At 44.5% G+C, this 24,323-nt stretch overlaps 1 protein-coding gene across 3 annotated transcripts in view; it reads left to right on the top strand.

Moving 5' to 3' along the window:
* Positions 1 to 19,477, top strand: part of LOC111959467 (T-box transcription factor TBX4-like) — a 38,540-nt gene extending 19,063 nt beyond the window's left edge. For 2 of the 3 annotated variants that reach the window (XM_023981066.3, XM_023981058.2), the window contains exons 5-9: positions 4,374 to 4,521; positions 14,477 to 14,629; positions 14,887 to 14,975; positions 15,713 to 15,951; positions 16,201 to 19,477. In XM_023981066.3, the coding sequence (XP_023836834.1) occupies positions 4,374 to 4,521; positions 14,477 to 14,629; positions 14,887 to 14,975; positions 15,713 to 15,951; positions 16,201 to 16,880 (1,309 nt within the window). In that variant the 3' untranslated portion in view covers positions 16,881 to 19,477. Of the gene's footprint in view, positions 1 to 185; positions 306 to 4,373; positions 4,522 to 14,476; positions 14,630 to 14,886; positions 14,976 to 15,712; positions 15,952 to 16,200 lie in introns of all 3 variants that reach the window. The other variant, XM_023981076.3, reaches the window with a different exon arrangement.
* Positions 19,478 to 24,323: the final 4,846 nt, after the last annotated feature.

A 24,323-nucleotide genomic window follows, 5' to 3' on the forward strand; every position in this document is an offset into this window, starting at 1 on the left:
CAGTCTTTCCAAATTGGATCAGGATGAGGTGACTTCGTCACCAATAACGAAACACCTGCTGACCCAATTCGTGTTTGAGTGAGTTGGGGAGCGAGCTTTATGTCTAGTGGGTATAATGGTGGGTGAAATCATCGTCATTAGGGAATGTCTAATTTAATGTAAGACCCTTCTCGTGTCCTTCACAGGAGGATGTTCCCCAGCTACAAGGTGAAAGTGACGGGTATGAACCCCAAAACCAAGTACATCCTCCTCACAGACATCGTCCCTGCCGACGACCATCGCTACAAGTTCTGCGACAACAAGTGGTGAGTTAAGTTAGAGACACCTTTTAAAGAATGTGATTCTTTCTTTAACCTGGAAGACCGTTGATAAGGAATCTCCTTTACATGGGAAACCTGGTCACCAACACAGCAGCTATTTGTTATGTATTTATTTAAACCTTTATTTAACTAGGCAAGTCAGTTAAGAACAAATTCTTATTTACAATGACAGCCTACCTCGGCCAAATCCAAACCCGGACGACGCTGGACCAATTGTGCATCGCCCTATGGGACTCCCAATCATGACCGGTTGTGATACAGCCTGGAATCAAACCAGGGTCTGTAGTGACGCCTCTAGCACTGAGATGCGATGCAGTGCCTTAGACCGCTGCACCACTCGGGAGCCCCTATACAGTCAATACAAAAATCTACATATTAATAACAGACAATACAGCAATACATACAACACAACAGTATACAAAATATACAAAGACAATTATAAAATCCTGCCAAAATCCTTGTCAGGGTGGTTCTTCCAGTTTGCAGTATTGCTCAAGTTCTTCTCTAAGCTCAGGGTTTAGATGAGTAACATCCTTAATGGTTGTTATGAGAAATCCACCTACTCGTCTCCGTCTCAGATGCTGCTTGGCTTTAGACCTCAGGAGTCAGGGACGTTTTGAAATGGAAAGGGGGGTCAAGAAATGGGGAGGTTAGGGAGGGTGGGGAGGGAGGGAGTGGTGAGCTTAAGGAAGGTGAAAGTAGCTATTATCTTCTCAACCCCACAGCTTCACCCCCACCCCCACCACTCAGCAGAGGCCTTCCTCTCACCATAGGAAAATAATCACCAACGCTGTAGAGTAGACAATAACGGTGGGTGCAAATGAGAGAGACATTTAACACTCTCAGACAGTTTTATATGCTTGAGGTGATGCTGCCTCCCACATACAGTATACACACAGACACGCAGTACACACACAGACAAGCACACATGTGCACACACACACACATCCCAGGCGGAGGGCCCTTTCCTCGGCAGGCTCTTGAACAAACACTTTACATGCTGTGACATTATGCAAACCAAATGAATGGAAGGGTACAATTACCATGTTTTCTGCATTATATTCTTTATTTATACCCCCCCCTAACAAATGTCATGTTGGATAATGTAACGTTGTTTCATGTGGAACCATACAGCACCAGAAAGGGTTGTAACCATAGGGGATCCCTTTTTTTTGTGCTATATAGAACCCTTTTTTGAAGGTTCTATAAAGAACCATGCTAATACAGTTCTAAATGGAAGCTTTATGTTGCTATAAAGAACCCTTTCCTATAAAGCACTATAAAAGGTTCTATATAGCAGAATCCTTTTTGGTGTTATGATTACAACCCTTAATGGTTCTTTATAGAACCTATATGGAGAATGTTTTTTTTTATAGAACCATTATCAATCTCAAAAGTTATCCAAATAACCTTTTGAAGAACTATACAGGGTTATTTTTTTCTGGTTAGCCATATTATAGTGTGAAAATTCCATAGGTTTTATTGTTGTGTTCATTGACAAGCTTAATCAGGTGTGCTAGCTCTGGGATGGCAGGGGGTCCTTAAGGAGAGAATTGAGAACCACTGACTGAAGCAACAGTTCTCAATTGACACAAGGCCATACATGAGTCTTTCACAAAACACTGTCATTGGCCATAGTCATTTTCAATATGGCATAGCAAAAAAGATGAGAAACTGTATTGACACTCGGATTTACAAAAAGACCGGTGCTCAAACCATGCCCCCAAATTTTCTAATGATCCGCCACCCCTACATTTTAATTATCACTAAAAGAGGAAAGAACCCTTTTTTGACTCTGCAAATTACAAATAACCATTTAACGGCTCAAAGGGTTCTTTGGGTCAGTATGGTTCCACATAGAACCATCACCCTTCACAAAGAACCCTTGAGGAACCCTTATTTTTGTGTGTGTATTGGTTAACAACATTTTCTTTGTGTTCAAGACCAACATGTGTGATGTCCATCTCCTACTCATCTGTTCATTCGTTCATTTGTATACATTCATTGATGGAATGGAGAGATGGAGCATGGGTCCAGGCACTTGCTGCCTTCAGTCATGGAAGGCCTAAATTGAGTCTGTTGTGTTTGAATAATGAGGAAAACCGACAGGTTTCTGTCAATTTAATCATTGCTCTTGTGAAAAGGAGCGCCTGGCTGCAGAGAAAAATCACCACTTCTCAGAACGAGAGAGAGAGGACACAAAAACAGTATGATGATCATCGAAATCTCTAGTACTGTAATATTTTTTGTGACAAGTCTGTCCACAGACAGCTTTGTTGTTATTGAGGTCATGTTATAATATTATGCCATGCCATGCATGCTCCTTGAGCACAGCAAGAGCAGTGCCTCATGTCTCAGTCGCTGCGCTAACTAAACTGTAGCTGCGGATTGTCATTAGCAAGCTGCCTGCTGGGCTGTACCCGCTGTCCTTCCAGTGACCCTATACCTTGGGTGATGCCGGTTTTGACTAGATGGGATACAGCTTATATCAGAATTGACCTGAACAAGGGCCTCCCGAGTGGTGTGGTGGTCTAAGGCACTGCATCGCAGTGCTAGCTGTGCCACCAGAGATTCTGGGTTCAAGTCCAGGCTCTGTCGACACCGGACACGACCAGAAGACCGATGGGGAGGCGCACAATGGGCCCAGTGTCGTCCTGGTTAGGGGAGGGTTTGGCCGGCAGGGATGTCCTTGTCCCATCGTGCACTAGCGACTCCTGTGGCAGGCCAGGCGCAGTGCATGCTGACACAGTCGCCAGGTATACGGTGTTTCCTCCGACACATTGGTGCAGCTGGCTTCCAGGTTAAGCGAGCATTGTGTTAAGAAGCAGTGCAGCTTGGCGGGGTTGTGTTTTGGAGGATGCATGGCTCTCGACCTTCGCCTCTCCTGAGTCCGTACAGGAGTTGCAGTGATGAGACAAGACTGTAACTACAAATTGGATACCACGAAAAAGGGGTAAAAAATACAATTTGACCAGAAAGAATTGACTTTTCGTAACATTGAGTCTGTTGTGATTGAATAATGAGGAAAACCAACAGGTTTCTGTCAATTTAATCATTGCTCTTGTGAAAAGGAGCGCCTGGCTGCAACTTACGCAGCAGGTTAGGAGAATTAACGTAGCAGGTTAGGAGAATTAGGTTAAGGTTAGGGTTAGCTAAAATGCTAAACCAAATCTACTTTTGAAGTCAATTTGACATTAACTGTATTCCTCTAGCCATGACTAGTGATGCCACCACAGCCTGCATCTGCCACTGCCCACCGGAGCGGCATCAACCATTAGCACTGCCGGCCGTGCAAATGACAAAACAACCATATCCAGGGTAGGGTGTACTGAAACCAGAATCCTAGTCACGCCAAGAAAAATATACATCCCAAATGGCACCCTAATCGCAGGGCCCATAGTCAGAAGTAGTGCACTATGTAGGGAATAGGGTACCATTTGAGACTTAAACAAAGCCTCCATAAAATGCACCACCGTGCTTTGCTTTCTCCAGCAGCCATTTTGGTTTTTTTAACAGCCATTTGTTGCAGATCTTTGTGGGATGGCCTGGGAGGGCCTGGAATCCCAGCGTTTGCCAGTGTGGTGTTCTGGATTCTCTCAGCGACACCTTGGAGGAGCGTAATTAACAGTGATGTTACAGTTGAAACAACCACCAGCACCTCCAGTCTGAGAGAATGGTTCCTATAGCCCATAGAGTGAGGGCTGAAACGGCTGCAATTTTTTATGATTACTGACTGTAGCTACATGTGTTTGGTATAAAAAGGGATCCTTAAGTCTCAGTGGCCTTTCAGTGAGCCTGAATGGAGTCGTGGGGCTGCTGGAAGATTTGGCCATGCTGTGACAATATGGTTTGGTAGATCACAGGGCTGCTGGGTTGTATATGGCTGCAGGATTACCACAATGGCTGAGTCATCTTGGCAGAGTAATGGCCATTGGTTGCTGCTAGCTAAGGGGTCTTTATGAGGATGATGATGTTGCACCTTAATTTGTCTCTTCATCTCCCTCTCTCCTTCCCACTCTCGTTCTTCTCTCTTCTCCTCATTTTTCTACTCAGGATGGTGGCAGGCAAGGCGGAGCCGGCCATGCCAGGGAGGCTCTATGTCCATCCAGACTCCCCAGCTACAGGAGCCCACTGGATGAGGCAGCTGGTGTCCTTCCAGAAGCTAAAACTCACCAACAACCACCTGGACCCCTTTGGGCATGTGAGTGACCCTCCGTCTACCTACCTACAGCATCCCAGCACACAGGCTAACATTCACTCAAATCAGTGGCGGTCGGTGCCATTTAAGATGAGGATTATATATATTTTTTTTATGAGCACAGCCTTATTTCTATTATAGCATATTGGATGACTGTCATTCATATTCCATTCACCCAGTTCAATGTAACAGTGATAGGTTTAGGCTACTACATGATACTCAAATTTTCCCTGTACCCTTCATGATGTAGGTGCACAGGTTGAGAGAAATTTGAGTAATCAAGGTGATAAACAGTGACACATTCAATACTGCCGTGCCTGCATCTAGCTGATCTAGGGTGTAATCATTAGTCCAACAGTTGCAAATGAGAGTTTCTGTTGGACAAATTCAGGTATGTTTATCACTGTTTTGTTCCGTTTGCTTCCATTTAAGAAACCTTTTTAAACAGAATCGGTGCAATGAATACACCCCCGATCACACGCTAACAGTTCACTTTCATAGCACACGTGAGCACACGTGACACACCATTTCCCTTCGCTTGTGGACTTCAGTGCACAGCACATCAGCTGTCTGACACCAGACGATAAAACCTTCATATGACTGCTAAACCACTACACACAGCCGACATCATTGCCACGTCATAGTCAACTAGAACTACAAGAACTAATGCGTTAGTAAACCTAGTGTACAGTAAGAAAGTAGTTTAACAGTTACACCGGCGGGCCCCGGCGGCAATAAATTAATAAAACCAAAAGCTTACCTTGACTTGGAAGAGTTCCAGTGTTGGATAGCCATAGCCAGCTAGCTGACATAGTTTAACCTACTCAAACAGAGAGGGGTGCTAAGTGAAATAAAAAATAAAAAATACAACCAAATATAGCTCTCTCTCTCTCTCGCTTCTCCTTAATTTTGGAAGAAATTAATTTGTTCAAAACTGTTCAACTATCGTTTTTCTCTTTGAGGAAACTACTCACCACATTTTATACACTGCACTGCAGTGCTAGCTAGCTGTAGCTTGTGAATCAGTAATAGATTCATTCTCTGATCCTTTGATTGGGTGGACAACATGTCAGTTCATGCTGCAAGAGCTCTGATAGGTTAGAGGACGTCCTCCGGAAGTTGTCATAATTACTGTGTAAGGAGGTGAGAACCACGAGCCTCTTAAGTTTTGTATTGAAGTCAATGTACCCAGAGGAGGACAGAAGCTAGCTGGCCTCTGGCCAGGGGTGCCGTGTTTTTTCAATATTAATTATTAACCTATCATCATTAATATAATATTTTATTTACAATGTACTAATAAAACCAACGGTTCTTTTTCTTTTCTCGTTTTTGGAAAAAAGTAAACATCCAGAGAGCCTCTGTATTGCACAACCCTCCCCCTAAAGAAAAATCTGGCTTCCAAAAACTAAAAGAAAGACAGGAGAGAGAAAAGAAAGGGGGACAGTATGTCACCCAATTTTTCACAAAGGAAGGTGGGTGTAGTCCGTGAGTGGTGGAAATTAACCTGTTAGCGTAGTCCGTAGTGAAATAGGCAACTTTTGATCCCCTAACATTAGTTAGTTAATATCGTCACAGAAAATTCTGAGTGTTTACATTTCGCTCTCTCTTTTAGCCGACATTTAATCAATGCAGGCAAACTTTTAGCAAGCTATTCATTCTAAATCAGTTGTCCCTGCCCCTGCCTGGTGCCAAGCCCAACAGATGAGGCGTCAGGCTCAGCAGCCCTGTCTCCCCATACTCCTGAACCAGCCCTACTCCCAACTGAAGAAGGAGGTGAGCAGCATTGTGTTGAATGACATGTCAGTTAGCATAATTGCAGGTACTACAATACATTGAGGACAAGAAGGTGATTCTCCAGTCAGGAAAAGTCTCTCTTGACACAGCGGCAGCCAATATCAGAGCCTTAAAGGAAGAGATGCAGGCTCTTAGAGATGAATGGGAGTCTCTCCTGTCTGAGGCAACACTGATTGCTCCGCAAATGGATGTTGCCCCTCAATTTAGCAAGAAACATAGCTGCCAGAGGAAAAGGAAGAGAATCCATGATGAGAACTCTCAAGAGGAAACAGCTCAGGACAGTGCAGCAACGGTGTTTCGGAACAGTGTTTTTTACTGCTATGGACATCATACGTGACTTGGACACTAGGTTCCACACCACTGCAAAAATTGTAGAATCATTTTCTGCTGTTCTGAAAGTTGGGCAGATTAGTGAGGATAAAGTCCCTTCTGTGTGCCATCCACTGATCATGAGGCATTCCAGAGATCTTACACCTGAGTTTCAAAATGAAGTAAGACACCTGAACACTGTATATGCTGCCCCTTTCCCCCCTAACTTGTCTCCTCTTGATCTCCTGAATGCAATTTGTAAGATGCAGCTGCAAAGCATTTTTGGAGAAGTGTGCATTGCTTTACGTATATTTTGCACACTGCCTGTGACTGTTGCTGGTGGCGAGAGAGCTTTCAGGTAGCTAAAACTGATTATTTTTAAACTATTTGAGGTCCACTATGTCCCAGGACAGGCTTTGCAGTCTTGCCATGCTGTCCATTGAAAGTCAGTTAGCTAGAAAACTGGACTTGCTTATTTTCCAGTTGATATGTGTACTTAGTTCAAAAATCTGCTGCTGATTTGATTATTTTGTTTGTTATATTATTCCATAGATGATAATGATTTTTTATTTTATTTGAGGAGGTTAATGTATATTTAAGTTATTTTTATTTTAAGTTATTCTTTAATGTTAAGAGAATTCTCCATTCAAGAATTTTACCATTAACATTCCATTTAGACTGTAAAATATAGCCTTTAGCACATTTCTTATAGAGGGTATCAGTCTTGCATCAAATTGTGAATTCCACTATATGCAGAATGTTGCATGCATGTCTGCACAGTGTTATATTTTCACAGCTCACTGTCAGTAAATATTGTACTGTAAATATTGTACTACAAGAGAGTTGCAAGTCTGCAAAGGTAGAGTTATTTAAAGCTTTGAATGGGTCGATTGGGTTCTGGAGGTGTGTGGTTACAGCAATAGCGCAGGGTTGGTATGGCCTGTGGTGGTGTGGCCCAATGTGATATCTTTTCATGGGGCACAAAATCCCTGCCTCCAGCTACACCATGACGCTACCCTACAGAGTGCTGCAGAGGCTACTGTAGACCTTCATTGCAAAACAGTGTGTTTTAATCAGTTATTTGGTGGCGTGAATATATTTAGTATAGTTTTATCTAAAATGACTAACTTTAATGTTTCACTATTTAGAAATTCACTAATCAGGATGGTCCTCCCCTTCCTCCTCTGAGGAGCCTCCACTGATCAAATATACTAAAAGTACATGTACAGTTGAAGTCGGAAGTTACATACACCTTAGCTAAATACCTTTAAACTCAGTTTTTCACAATTCCTGACATTTAATCCTAGTAAAAAATCCCTGTCTTAGGTCAGTTAGGATCACCACTTTATTTTAAGATTGTGAAAAGTCAGAATAATAGTAGAGAGAATGATTTATTTCAGCTTTTATTTCTTTGATCACATTCCCAGTGGGTCAGAAGTTTACATACACTCAATTAGTATTTGGTAGCATTGCTTTTAAATTGTCTAACTTGGGTCAAATGTTTTGGGTAGCCTCCACAAGCTTCCCACAATAAGTTGGGTGAATTTTGGCCCATTCCTCCTGACAGAGCTGGTGTAACTGCGTCAAGTTTGTAGGCCTCCTTGCTAGCACACACTTTTTCAGTTCTGCCCACAAATTTTCTATAMGATTGAGGTRAGGGRTTTGTGATGGCCACTCCAATACCTTGACTTTGTTGTCCGTAAGCCATTTTGCCACAACTTTGGAAGTATGCTTGGGGTCATTGTCCATTTGGAAGACCCATTTGCGACCAAGCTTTAACTTCCTTACTGATGTCTTGAGATGTTGCTTCAATATATCCACATGTTTTTCCTCCCTCATGATGCCATCTATTTTGTGATTTTTACCAGTTCCTCCTGCCGCAAAGCACCCCCACAACATGATGCTGCCACCCACGTGCTTCACGGTTGGGATGGGGTTCTTCGGCTTGCAAGCCTCCCCCTTTTTCCTCCAAACATAACGATGATCATTATGGCCAAACAGTTTACTGTGGATATAGATACGTTTGTACCTGTTTCCTCCAGCATCTTCAGAAGGTCATTTGCTGTTGTTCTGGGATTGATTTGCACTTTTCGCACCAAAGTGCGTTCATCTCTAGGAGACAGAACGCGTCTCCTTGCTGAGTGGTATGTCGGCTGCGTGGTCCCATGGTGTTTATACTTGCGTACTATTGTTTGTACAGATGAATGTTGTACCTTCAGGCGTTTGGAAATTGCTCCCAAGGATGAACCAGACTTGTGGAGGTCTACCATTTTTTTTCTGAGGTCTTGGCTGATTTCTTTAGATTTTCCCATGATGTCAAGTAGAGGCACTGAGTTTGAAGGTAGGCCTTGAAATACATCCACAGGTACACCTCCAATTGACTCAAATTATGTAAATTAGCCTATCAGAAGCCTCTAAAGCCATGACATTTTCTGGAATTTTCCAAGCTGTTTAAAGGCACATTCAACTTAGTGTATGTAAACTTCTGACCCACTGGAATTGTGATACAGTGAATTATAAGTGAAATAATCTGTCTGTAAACAATTGTTGAAAAAATTACTTGTGTCATGCACAAAGTAGATGTCCTAACCGACTTGCCAAAACTATAGTTTGTTAACAAGAAATTTGTGGAGTGGTTGAAAAAATTGTTTTAATGACTCCAACCTAAGTATATGTAAACTTCCAACTTCAACTGTAACAGTACACAACTAAACTATGGGTATATGCTGGACAATTGCCCAACAACAACAGGTACTTTGGCCATGTGACCTCACACTTGGCCCTTAAACCACTTAGTTCTTTGTCACAGAGCGAAATGCTCTGCTTGTCACATCACTTGGCCCTGCTGATGCAACTGATCAACAGCTTGACTGCTCTGAATAATGTCAACAACGTCTATAATCTTTAAACTCAATTAACTGTAAAGGAATAGAGAGAGAGTGAGAGAGAGGGGGATGGTTAGCTACTGAGGCCTCACAATGTAGGTCAATCCCCATCCCAGGAAGGCACTGGGTCATTTCACACAATATAGCTTCTCACTTCTCCTGGCCATGTAAAACAAGAGAGGTGACTGGATACGGCTCATTTAGTAAAAACTACACAGTGGATGAGACTTCAATAGACTGGCGTTAAAACAACAGCAGGATAGAGCGTTTTTTAACAAGAGACTGAGCCATGAAGCTGTCTTTATGAAAAGCGAGGGAGAGAGGAGAGGGAAAGAGGAGAGAGGGGGAAGGAGTCGAGAAAAGATGGCCAGAGTGGAAAAGGAACAGAGGGTGAAAGAGGGAGTGAAGTGACAGAGAGAGAAGAGAGGGAAAGAGAGAGAAAGCATACGAGAGAAAGTGAGTGTCTTGCCACAGAGGGAAGTGAGAAGTGTGACGGTGGCGGCAGTGCTACCCAGAGGAACTCTGAGCAGGCTTGTCCAAAGCCATCCCGTCAGAAGGAGAACTCATTAGGTTCATAACCTCTGGGATCAGCGGCGGGGCCCGCTGTCAGGTTGAGTCCGCCGCCTGGATAGTGATAAGGGCGAGTAATGAGGACAGAGAGAGAGAGAGGGGCCACGTCTTACTAAGCCCTGCTGATGGCCATAGAACAGCCCACACCAGCAGGGGAGCCAGAGAGCCTCTCCTCCCTGCCCTGCATAGCACTGGATCCACCACCCACCTGACCCACTAAACCAGGGGTGTCAAGCATACGGCCCATGGGGGGTTAAATCCAGCTCGCTAATAATCACTGAAATGTAAGCTAGACAGTCAGGGAGCATTGAAAATATTTTCAATGCAGCCCTCCGGACTTCATTGAAGACCGAATGCGGCCCCCGGTGAAAAATGAGTTTGACACCACTGCTCTTAACTCACAGCCGAAATAAAACAGCCTGTGAAGTGAGCTAATGACAGTCAATGACAGACTGTTGTTTGTGCATTTGAGAGTGTGTCTTTTCAAGTGTGTTTATGTATGTGAGAGTATGCGGTCTGCATGACTGTGTGTGCAAGTATGTGGGTCAGCATGGCTGCTAGTCCAGTCCAGAGCAGGATGGCCGTCAGCTTGATTCAACCCAGGGGTCTCATATCTATGACAGACCTTCCCCTTTCTGACCATCCCCCACAAACTCTACCCTTCCCTTTGCTGCTGACCTGCTCAGCATCAGCAGTAAAAACACTATCACTGATCTGGGATCTGGGCTTCCACTGACCCATGCTACTGTTGACCAAGAGATGGTCCAAGGAATCACTCCTGAAATGCTGTCACTTCCCAGCTGTCACTGAGTGAGGCAGTGTGTCTTGGTTTATAAACCAGTTAGCAGACTGTCTGGGGCTGGCATTTTCACCCACAAGATGAAAGAGAGAATGCATGATTTGGTTCTGGATTGATCCAAGGAAGGCTTGTCCTGCTCAATGCAACCAAACAGCACAGAGAGAGTCAGACTCCTTCCTGCACTGCCTCCAGACAGACACTGACCAGACTAGCAGACTAGACAAAGGTCATCACCAGAGAGTCTCCAGTCAACCAACCAGTAGCTTATCTCTATCCATTATCTGCCTCAGGTCTCTAGGCAGCCAATGAACCAATTGCTTATCTCTGTCTGAACCTTGCCTCAGCAAAAGGGGGCAAAGGCATGTGAGCATTGGGCTGTTCAGGGTGCAACTATGACCCCGGCTGCCTGTGCCCTGATAGCACAGGAGGCTGCTGAGGGGAGGACGGCTCATAGTAATGGCTGGAATGGAGTGAATGGAATGGTATCAAACACATGCAAACCATGCGTTTGTTGAGAACAAGTTGAGAACAAGTTCTCATTTACAACTGCGACCTGGCCAAGATAAAGCAAAGCAGTGCTACAAAAACAACAACACAGAGTTACATATAAACAAACGTACAGTCAATAACACAATAGAAAAATCTATGTACAGTGTGTGCAAATGTAGAAGATTAGGGAGGTAAGGCAATAAATAGGCCATAGAGGCGAAATAATTACAATTTAGCATTAACATTGGAGTGATAGACGTGCAGATGATGATGTGCAAGGAGATACTGGGGTGCAAAAGAGCAAAAAGATAAATAACAATATGGGGATGAGGTAGTTGGATGTGCTATTTACAGATTGGCTGTGATCGGTAAACTGCTCTGACAGCTGATGCTTAAAGTTAGAGAGGGAGATATGAGTCTCCAGCTTCAGTGATTTTTGCAATTCGTTCCAGTCATTAGCAGCAGAGAACTGGAAGGAAAGCCGACCAAAGTAGATGTTGGCTTTGGGGATGACCAGAGAAATATACCTGCTGGAGCGCGTGCTACGGGTGGGTGTTGCTATGGTGACCAGTGAGCTGATATAAGGCAGCGCTTTACCTAGCAAAGACTTATAGATGTCCTGGAGCCAGTGGGTTTGGCGGCAAATACAGTGGGGAGAACAAGTATTTGATACACTGCCGATTTTGCAGGTTTTCCTACTTACAAAGCATGTAGAGGTCTGTCATTTTTATCATAGTACACTTCAAACTGTGAGAGACGGAATCTAAAACAAAAATCCAGAAAATCACATTGTATGATTTTTAAATAATTAATTTGCATTTTATTGCATGACATAAGTATTTGATCACCTACCAACCAGTAAGAATTCCGGCTCTCACAGACCTGTTAGTTTTTCTTTAAGAAGCCTCCTGTTCTCCACTCATTACCTGTATTAACTGCACCTGTTTGAACTCGTTACTGTATAAAAGACACCTGTCCACACACTCAATCAAACAGATTCCAACCTCTCACAATGGCCAAGACCAGAGACTGTGTAAGGACATCAGGGATAAAATTGTAGACCTGCACAAGGCTGGGATGGGCTACAGACAATAGGCAAGCAGCTTGGTGAGAAGGAAACAACTGTTGGCGCAATTATTAGAAAATGGAAGAAGTTCAAGATGACGGTCAATCACCCTCGGTCTGGGGCTCCATGCAAGATTTCACCTCGTGGGGCATCAATGATCATGAGGAAGGTGAGGGATCAGCCCAGAACTACACGGAAGGACCTGGTCAATGACCTGAAGAGAGCTGGGACCACAGTCTCAAAGAAAACCATTAGTAACACACTACGCCGTCATGGATTAAAATCCTGCAGCGCACGCAAGGTCCCCCTGCTTAAGCCAGTGCAGTTCCAGGCCCGTCTGAAGTTTGCCAATGACCATCTGGATGATCCAGAGGAGGAATGGGAGAAGGTCATGTGGTCTGATGAGACAAAAATAGAGCTTTTGGTCTAACTCCACTCGCCGTGTTTGGAGGAAGAAGAAGTATGAGTACAACCCCAAGAACACCATCCCAACCGTGAAGCATGGAGGTGGAAACATTTCTTTGGGGATGCTTTTCTGCAAAGGGGACAGGACGACTGCACCGTATTGAGGGGAGGATGGATGGGGCCATGTATCGCGAGATCTTGGCCAACAACCTCCTTCCCTCAGTAAGAGCATTGAAGATGGGTCGTGGCTGGGTCTTCCCAGCATGACAACGACACGAAGCACACAGCCATGGCAAACTAAGGAGTGGCTCCCGTAAAGAAGCATCTCAAGGTCCTGGAGTGGCCTAGCCAGTCTCCAGACCTGAAACCCAATAGAAAATCTTTGGAGGGAGCTGAAAGTCCGTATTGCCCAGCGACAGCCCCAGAAACCTGAAGGATCTGGAGAAGATCTGTAGGGAGGAGTGGGCCAAAATCCCTGCTGCAGTGTGTGCAAACCTAGTCAAGAATACAGGAAACGTATGATCTCTGTAATTGCAAACAAAGGTTTCTGTACCAAATATTAAGTTCTGCTTTTCTGATTGTATCAAATACTTATGTCATGCAATAAAATGCAAATTAAATTACTTAAAAATCATACAATGTGATTTTCTGGATTTTTGTTTTAGATTCCGTCTCTCATAGTTGAAGTGTACCTATGATAAAAATTACAGACCTCTACATGCTTTGTAAGTAGGGACCTGCAAAATCGGCAGTGTATCAAATACTTGTTCTCCCCCACTGTAGTAGCGATGTGTTTCGAGAGTTACGATACCATTCAATTTATTACTGTTCCATCCATTATCTATGAGCCCATCCTCTCCCAATTATGGTGAACCGGCCCGCCTGTGCTTGATAGTCTTAACCCCTTCTCTGTGGTAGCCTCCTGGAGGGGCTCGCCTGTTAAGACAATTGCCCCTGGTACTACTGGGGCCGTGAGTCCTAGAATGTAGGAGAGGAGGGAGGTGGGAGTGGGGAGAGCTTTGATGCTCAATCGGCCCTGACAGAGCTGCGCTGGAGATAACCCTTGCACCAACCCTGCTGACACTCCAGTGAGCATGTGGCTAGCTACCGGGCTACTCTGAGCAGAGTAGCCCCCCCCCCAACCCAAACATTGAGCACGCTCCACACGTGCTGATTGATGCACTATACAGTTGCAACTCAAGTGTGACAAAGGGGTGCCCACTTTTCAGTATCAACACATTGAACTACAGTATATTGACACATTTCCACATTGTATGGACAAAGTTGGGCATTGTATGCCCACTAATGCTGACTCCAATAGCATTAAAATAGGCCTACCTCCAAAAAAGGCTAGCCATGGAAAACATGAGCATCTTAAGCACCCCATTCACACTATGAGTCTATTCAAGTCAATACAATTACATCACTTGGCATTTAGCATCTAGGCCAGGGACAGCCATTCATTTAAAGGGGGAAAAACTAACCTCTTAAACAAACATATCTTAAAAAGTCTCAAGACTGTGGTGGTGGCCGGTCATTCACTGGTGCCTCTAAGAGGACTGTGTGCTGGGATCGACTTTGTTCGTCTGACCTTCTACTGGTTTTTATTTTCTTCTACATTTCCTTCCTTCCCACTGATAGATCATCCTGAACTCGATGCACAAGTACCAGCCTCGGCTCCACATCGTCAAGGCCGACGAGAACAACGCCTTTGGGTCTAAGAACACAGCTTACTGCACTCACGTGTTTCATGAGACAGCCTTCATCTCCGTCACCTCCTACCAGAACCATAAGGTACAGTATGTGTGCCACCCATGTAGTTGTCCACCTGCTGTCTGATGTTCAATGTCTTCTGCACATAGTCTGACACGTTTCTAATGTCAGTAATACGAGAGCGTGTRTTCAAAACACTATCTGCAGGAGAAATGTTCCAAATCCAAAATGGACAGTTATAGATCAAGTCAAGTTTTCGTAGTGAAGTTTTGACTGAACCTAGCTGCACATTTCATGATGAGTCAGTGCAGTGACAATATTTGTTGCTGTCTTCCCAGATAACTCAGCTAAAGATCGAGAACAATCCGTTTGCCAAGGGTTTCCGGGGCAGCGACGAAGGGGACCTGCGTGTCTCCAGACTCCAGGGGTATGTTCTGTATGTTTATGGGAATGTGACACTCAATAAAAGTATATGGAATATTTACTTTATCATGGAAACAATTCTTCTTTTGACACAGTACATCATTCATTGGAACCATTTTTTCCTTTTGGAACTTGTTCCTTTTCTTCCTTTAGCAGATTTTTCTCCCACCTGTGAATGGATTAACTGTGCTTGCTTCCTTTAATACATCGTTCTCTCTCTGCAAAGTAGAATCTATTAACGCAAGTGTTGGGGAGTAGTGAACTACATTTAGTAATTTAATTACATTTTGCAGTAGCTTGGTGGTAGTTGAACTAAATTCAAATCTTGGTAGTGTTTTCAGTAGTTGCCATGTAGCAAAAATAACATATGGGTGTAGGCAAGAATGTACCTTCTTTTTTACATCAGACCTGCCCAATTCTTTTTTGCATAATCACTTTTGGTGTTTAAACTACACATTCTGTTAACATCCGACTCCAGAGTGATCTGTTCTTGCAGTTTGTAGTCTATGACATTTCATATTTAGATATGATCATTTTTCACGAAGTAGTTTGGATGTAGTGAACTACTTTTTCAAAGTAACTTAGTTTAGTAAACTATATTTTTCTTAAGGGTAGCTTTAGTGTAGCTTAACTTCTTCCAGTGTGAAGTAATTGGTAGCTTGGTAAACTATATTTTCAGACTAGCTTCCCCAACACTGTAACGCTAATCCTTCCGTTCTTGTTTCTCCTTCCTGTCCGTAGAAAAGACTACCCAGTGATTTCTAAGAACATGGTTCGCCAGAGGCTCCTATCCTCACACGGTCACCTGACGGGGAAGCTGGGAGCTGGGGTACACCTGTCGGGGCACCCCCAGGTCCTGTCCCACTACCAGTATGAGGGTGGGGTGCCCCTGGGGAACTCAGACCACCAGGAACACATCTCCAATTCCTTCCCTCCCAGCCGAGAGCCCAGCCTGCTCTACCACTGCTTTAAACACAGAGGTGTGTTAGCTACAGACCTACCTGAAAATCTCCACACCTGTCAATCACTGAAAATGGGCAGTCCTCATTAGTTTTTCAGAAAACTTTGTTGTCTTGCAACACATCTTTTGGTGCTACACATCAATATCACACAATATAAATGGCTTGGTACACAGTTCCAAACAGTATAAAGAAGCATCATAGGTCAGCAGGGTGATACATTGAGTTTTTTCACTCAGTGATGATGATTTAATCTTCATTTCTTTACAGATAACACCAGGCAGTTGGAACTGGGTTTTAAACGGCCATATCTGGACACAACGCTTCCAGCAGTCTCAGAGGAACACTACTTCTGCTCTCCTCCCACATACGAGCCTCCACTGCTGTCCCACCCCTATTGCGGTGAGGCCATAAGCTCCAGGGAGGCCTGTATGTATGGAGGGATGGAGGGAGAGAATGGGTACGGGGCTGGGGGTGCTGACGACTTGGCTCCCCCCTCTCTGAACTGCAACATGTGGGCGTCGGTGCAGCCTTACCCGCGGTACAGCGTGCAGACAGTGGAGGCTGTCCCCTACCAGCCCTTCACTGCTCACTTCACCAGTACTGCCACCGCCACCTCCGTGGTGCCCCACCACACCCCCACCGGACCCCCACGCCCCCAGTCCGACATAGGAATTTACAGTCCAGCCACAGCACAGCGAGGCCTGGCCACCATCCCCTCGTCGTCCTCCATCTCGTCTTCCTCTCCCCCGGTTCCTGGTTCCAGTGGTAGTAGGCCGGTGTGCCATCCTTCTCTGTACCACAGGAAGCCTGGGCCTGGGTCTCCTCTCCGGCCTCACAGGGAATTCTCGGCCTTCCCAACACAGAGCACCCCCCCATCCATCCGGGACCCATCCTACCAGTACCAGATGGGGCAGAGCAGTGTAGGGGCCCACTGGAATGATAGCTAGGGCTAGGGAGTGCTGTGTGGCTCCTGAGGCAGCAGCGATGTCCACCCATCCGGTCAGTTCAGAATCAGCCAGCCAGCCAACTTTGAACTGCCTGTGAGGCATCTGAAATTAGATTATGTTGAAATACAGCCATGATGACCATGATGAAGCCATAGTAGTTTAGCATGAGGAGAAGCAGATCAGAGTGACCGAACTCCAATAGAAGCCTACATCTGCCTAAAAGATCTGCGCCTTCAGATCCATGTTATCCTGACTGGAGGAACATTGTGACTGTGATGATGATAATGAGTATTCCAGAGGAAGAACCCCTCTATAGAATTATACAAAAGCGTGCCATATAATGGCTTAAAAAAATCTTCCAAAACGTTCAATGTCAAACAATGCCAAAAGGAGATGTGTTCAGCAAAGTGAAAAATATCCATTATGCCTTTGAAGTAGTGTGTTTATGGTTAAGATGGACACGTACCAGTAATGAATTGATTAAGGTTTCTAAGAAAAACATTTAAATGCAAAACCTGATCATATTATTATCAGCAAATGAGGGAGTGGGACATGGATGTGTAAAGAGATTGAAGTAACAGGCCAAGTGTTTTGTTGAAACTTTGAGTAAAGCCTTCATTTCATTTTGCCATCTCTGCTTGTATTGAGATACTTTGCCAGTTAGAAATCTGTTGAACTTGTAAACATGGGCTGCAGGTGAACTACACAACAAGCCCACCCATGCAGTCCATTTGAGCAGAGCTTAAGTGTGTGTAGTTCTAGATCTCATCTTCAACCATACTCCTCTGCTAGCCATATTGTAAGCTAGCGTGACACCACTAAGCATGAAGCCAAACGGCCCTTAGTTAGCGGTAACCCAAGTCTTTGAACCACAATAGGGCAGTAATCGCTTAGCACTTTGGCTCCAAACCTGCAGTCCGTTCCGAAGCAGCGTTCCCGCCTGTTGAAGTGAGACTTCAGAGAAGGTCCCTGGCCAACCAGATGGGAGCTTAAGGAATCATTGTTAAGCCAACGCTAGTGCAGAACACAGAGCTCTGCACAAATCCCATCCCCAAATGACTGCGTTGGAAAAATCCTTACAAGACTGCAAATGTAAAACAGCCCGAGTGGGACGGGCGAGGAGCCACATTGTGAAGTCAAGCTGAGCTGAACTGAAGCAGGGACGACTGGGTAACATTCAGCCCGGCCTGTCTGACCTTGATAGTAGGAATGGGTAATAATAGAACAATATGGTGGGTCTATTACCTAGCAGACCCACGTTATCTCTTCATTATTACATTTTTTTCCCGATATAACTTTTTAAAATATTTTTTTCTCCCAAACATGATGAAATAAATATTTGAATGTTGTTGCTTAGCGTTATGTAAAAAAAGTAAACGGTCAACAGAGTACCTTTGCGGATGTATTGTACTGGTAATAATAATGGTAATGGTTATTACCTTGGCTATCTTGGATTCAGTCTGAATTTAACGTCCGTCTATCCTCCACTTGCACTTACTTGTCATTGGTGATCTAAGACACATAAGCTCACATCAATCATTACGGGCGGCAGGTAGCCTAGCAGGTTAGAGCGTTGGGCCCACAGAAATATTAATTATATTTCTATTGTTGGGCCAGTCACCAAAAGGTCGCTAGTTCGAATCCTCTAGCCCGACAAGGTGAAACATCTTTCGATGTGCCCTTGAGCAAGGCACTTAACCCTAATTGCTCCATGGTCGCCGCAGATAATGGAACATCCTGGCCATGACCCCACTCTTGGGGAGAGGTGGGATATGCAAAAAACACTTTTCCAATTCACAATTGTACATTTGTGTAATAGGACAGATAAGCACCCACCAAATTATTATTATTAAAAACCAATCAAGCTACCAACGACATTATTAAACATAAACAACAACTACACCCACCTAAATGGCATCAAACCATGAACATTGACTGGGTTAGTTAGTTATCCGTCAAGTGAAATCATTTGTGTGTATGTCATATGTCAGTGTGTGTGTGTGTGTGTGTCAGGGCAGCGTGGCTGTACAGTACAGTATGTGTACAGTATGTAGATGAATGGGTGAGGTAAAGGAACACATCCCAGGGCATACATACATACCGGTACTGTAGCCCTCTGCTTTCTCACACACAGCAATCATTAGGGTCCTGAGTTATGGTTCTGCCCTGGCTCTTGTCAGTGCCTCCTCTCTCTCTCTTCCTTGTTCTCTCTCTCTTGTCTTCATTCTTTCTCTCGCCCTCATTCTCTTTCTCTGTCTCTAGGAGAACTTCCCACTCCAACAAATCAATGTTCAGAGATCTAGGGTCTTCAAACAGGATGAAATGTCTACCATGTCAAACGGTGGGTGAGAACTTATAATGGCGATTAGACCTTTCTTTGTCTGATAAGAGAGGCGCTTATTTTTTTGTAAACAGAGATCATGTTAGTATCTTGAACATTAATTATATTTGTACTTAAAATGACAGTGGCTATGCATGTATTTTCCCATATGCTGTATGGGCAACTTAGGTTATGTATACACTTTTACTGGTGTGACAAACATCCCACAATACATACACCACAGATAAAATAAATAAAGATAATTTCCTCTCTGAAATGGATGTAGAAATTATTGGATGTGGGGCCTTGCAGTGTGTCTACACAAGAGAACCTAACCATTGTGGGTACAAATCATCATATTACCATAAGAAATATTTACAGTAATATACAATATAAAATATCTGGTCTAATTGGGCTTCCGAGTGGCGCAGCGGTCTAAGGCACATATATAACAAATCCCCGAGGTGCATTATTGCTATTATAAACTGGTTACGGTAGGCAATTAAGGTCACAGTTATGAAAACTTAGGACACTAAAGAGGCCTTTCTACTGACTCTGAAAAACACCAAAAGAAAGATGCCCAGGGTCCCTGCCCGGACTGATATACCAAGGCTGTTAGCCAATCAGCATTCAGGGCTCGAACCACCCAGTTTATAATTAGTAATAAACCATGTGTATTGTAATATACACAAGTGTGTTCTTCTCACATGTGCAGACAGGAGGAAATATGGTTAGGATGGCCGTGTATGTGTGGAGGATATGGTGGTTGTGAAGCTGAGGAGTTAGACTGACCTCCATGTGTCTATGGAGGATGTCCAACTGAATGCAGGTGGTTCTACTGGGCGGGACAATAGGTCTGGAGTATTGAGCAGAATTGGACGATTTTATAATCAGAAAACTAAGTAATTCAGACTAAGTCAAGAGTTATTTGACTACAAAATTATTTCTATTGATTTGATTGTCCTACGATGGCTGAGGCCAACGATGACTAACAGAAACCGTGCTATGGTGTGAGAGGTGAGGACAAAGAAATAAAAGCATCATGTGGTTTGAACAAAAAAAATCTGTAAAACAGGAGACACCCAAAAGCCACTCTTAAGAACCTACTGGGAAAAAAGGTTAATTCTCATTCTTAAATTTATGATGACCTTTTTTCGGCTGTAGCTCGAATAGAGCATAAAAAGACAGACGTAGCAGTAGACCTACATTTATACTAACTTTCCACATAAAACACAGTCTATCTCTGTTATAAAGAAGCCACGTTTAAGCCCTTTGCAGAGCACAGTGTGTCCCCACTCTAGAGCTGCGGAGGTATGGCAGTGTATCTAAACTCAGCAAAAAAAGAAACGTCCCTTTTTCAGGACCCTTTCTTTCAAAGATAATTCGTAAAAATCGAAATAACTTCACAGATCTTCATTGTAAAGGGTTTAAACACTGTTTCCCATGCTTGTTCAGTGAACCATAAACAATTAATGAACATGGACCTGTGGAACGGTCTTTAAGACACTAGCAGCTTACAGACGGTAGGCAATTAAGGTCACAGTTATGAAAACTTAGGACACTAAAGAGGCCTTTCTACTGACTTTGAAAAACACCAAAAGAAAGATGCCCAGGGTCCCTGCTCATCTGCGTGAACGTGCCTTAGGCATGCTGCAAGGAGGCATGAGGACTGCAGATGTGGCCAGCGCAATAAATTACAATGTCCGTACTGTGAGAGGCCGAAGACGACGCTACAGGGAGACAGGATGGACAGCTGATCGTCCTCGCAGTGGCAGACCCAGACCACGTGTAACAACACCTGCACAGGATCGGTACATCCGAACATGACACCTGCGTGACAGGTACAGGATGGCAACAACAACTGCCCGAGTTACACCAGAAACGCACAATCCCTCCATCAGTGCTCAAACTGTCCGCAATAGGCTGAGAGAGGCTGGACTGAGGCCTTGTAGGCCTGTTGTAAAGCAGGTCCTCACCAGACATCACCGGCAACAACGTCGCCTATGGGCACAAGCCCACAGTCGCTGGACCAGACAGGACTGGCAAAAAGTGCTCTTCACTGACAAGTCGCGGTTTTATCTCACCAGGGGTGATGGTCGGATTCACGTTTATCGTCAAAGGAATGAGCGTTACACCGAGGCCTGTACTCTGGAGCGGGATCGATTTGGAGGTGGAGGGTCCGTCATGGTCTGGGGCGGTGTGTCACAGCATCATCGGACTGAGCTTGTTGTCATTGCAGGCAATCTCAACGCTGTGCGTTACAGGGAAGACATCCTCCTCCCTCATGTGGTACCCTTCCTGCAGGCTCATCTTGACATGACCCTCCAGCATGACAATGCCTCCAGTCATACTGCTCGTTCTGTGCGTGATTTCCTGCAAGACAGGAATGTCAGTGTTCTGCCATGGTCAGCGAAGAGCCTAGATCTCAATCCCATTGAGCACGTCTGGGACCTGTTGGAGGGTGAGGGTGAGGGCTAGGGCCATTCCCCCCAGAAATGTTCTGGAACTTGCAGGTGCCTTGGTGGAAGAGTGGGGTATCATCTCACAGCAAGAACTGGCAAATATGGTGCAGTCATGAGGAGGAGATGCTCTGCAGTACTTAATGCAGCTGGTGTCCACACCAGATACTGACTGTTACTTTTGATTTTGACCCCCCCTTTGTTCAGGGACACATTATTAAATTTCTGTTAGTCACATGCCTGTGGAACTTGTTCAGTTTATGTCTCAGTTGTTGAATCTTGTTATGTTCATACAAATATTTACACATGTTAAGTTTGCTGAAAATATTCACAGTTGACAGTGAGAGGATGTTTCTTTTTTTGCAGAGTTCATGTCTCCGTCCCAAATGGAATCCTATTCCCATTATAGTGCACTACCTTTCAAAAGTCATTTGGGATGCAACCTATCTGTGAGAACCTGACAGGGGGGCCTAGGGTTCCATCTGGAACTCATTGGTGCTGAGATCTAGCTGTGCCGGTGCCTCTTTCCCCTGCCTCTCTACACTCCACGCTGCCCTTTCTTTCCCATACCGCTGTCGTCCCATAATCCCGTCTGAGAGCTGCCTGGTGGTGCGTTCCAAATGGCACCCGATTCCCTATATAGTGCCCTACTTTTGACTAGAGCCATATGGGCCCTGGTAAAAAATAAAAAAATAAATAAAAAATAGGGCACTTCATAGGGAATAGGGTGCTATTTTGAACACACACCTGGGCTGGGTGGTACCCACTCTGACCCACTCTGATGGGCTTAACTGGGCTGCCTTGTAAAAAATATCTGACTCCTTCTCTCCTTCAGCCCAGCCCAGGCACTCTGAAAACACGCTTTAAATAGTGGAGGGGGGATTTAATAACAAGTCCATTACGGCCTTTCTGGTGCCCTGTAAATAGTCAATTAGTGGATGATTCTGATTTGATCCACATGCAGAGAGATCCGCTGTGGGGGAGGAGGGAGGAGAGAAGAGGACGGTGGGAGGAGTGTGTGTGCAGCATGGTTTGGCGTGTTTCCCTCAAGCCACAGCCGTTGGAGCTGGTGGGGTGAGACAGAGATAACCATTTGTACATTGTTACAACACTGCATATATATAATATGACATTTGTAATGTCTTTATTGTTTTGAAACTTCTGTATGTGTAATGTTTACTGTTCATTTTTATTGTTTATTTGACTTTTGTATATTACCTACCTCACTTGCTTTGGCAATGTTAACACATGTTTCCCATGCCAATAAAGCCCCTTGAATTGAATTGAATTGAATTGATATCCCTGCCCTGAGCACCAGGTAGGGTAGGGAGGTAGAAGATGTAGGAGGCCAGTAGAGTGGTGGCGTTGGGGCATCATCCCACATCCTCCTCTAACCCATCTTGAGGTCAACCTAATACACCACACAGAGGGAACCCTAGGAACTCTGAATTCTTCCTTCTGAAGGGTGTGTGTAGGTGTGTTGGGAGTGTATGTATGTATGTGATGTGTGTGTGCTGATAGGGGGGGGGGGGGCTGCGGCGGGTTCAACTCTCCGGTGGTGGGACACTTAACTGTGGCGGTGTCCCTTGATCAAAGGTAGGGCCTACATCTGGTGAGCTCCACTAAACCCCACTGTATGAAACTGGGCTCCCACTTTAATAAGTGGCTTTGGATAAAAGCATCAGTAAAAATGAACAATTATATTGTGAGTGCTCCCTGGATTAGGGCGTTAGGGATGAAATGGGGGGTGTGGATTAAGTGTTTTATCCAGCAGATTAAGTAAGAGTTCCACGAGCTTTGTTGAGATCGCTGAGTCGTCGCTGTGCAACGTGAGTAGAATGATGGTGATGGCAGTGGAACACAGAACAAACAAGCTCTAGAACTTTTAAGAACTAAGATTGAAACCCTCTGCTTTAGCATTACGGCTCAATCTAATTGGCCCTAAAACCAATCAGAGCACAGCACTTATAACGTGGTAGAAGCGGGTTGCCATCCAAATCCATAGTTACCTCAGCTCAGTGAAATATGCACGTTGCTGGAGGGAGCAAACAGAACAGAACAGGATCTCATTATGGGCTGTTGTGATGGAAGGAGGCTCTGAACTGCTTTGATGATGCAGATGCATGGTCTAAAAATGACCTCATCTTTCTCCGCATAGCTCTGATTAAAGCCAGTGTTTATCGAAGTGAATGTATTGTGTGTGTTGGAATATGTGTGTGATGTTGCACGAGTATACACTGTGTGGGTGAGACATTCATTTTCAGAGGTTTGCGTGTCCAGCATTCTTCTCCTCCTCCAATTGCTGCCAAGGCTGATTCTCCTTAGCCAATCAGCACCTCTCTTATTGTCTCCCGACCCTCTCCTCCCTCCTCCTCTATCTCTGCTCCAGCCACGAAAACAGCAGTGTCCCTGAGCCTGAGCAGTGGGCACAAGGAACACAACAAACATGCCCAATGACAGTGTCCAAGTCTATAGTTCTCTCTCTCACAAACGCACGCACACACACACACATAACTAGAGGTGCGAATTGCCAGGGACCTCACGATACAATATTATCCCTATACTTAGATGCAGATATGATATGTATTGCGATTCTCACAATTCTATATGTATTGCAGTTCGATACTGTGAATTAAATGCGATTTGATGTTACAAACATATTGC

Source organism: Salvelinus sp. IW2-2015, linkage group LG4p, assembly GCF_002910315.2.
Source record: "Salvelinus sp. IW2-2015 linkage group LG4p, ASM291031v2, whole genome shotgun sequence".
NCBI classification, from domain to species: Eukaryota; Metazoa; Chordata; class Actinopteri; order Salmoniformes; family Salmonidae; genus Salvelinus; species Salvelinus sp. IW2-2015.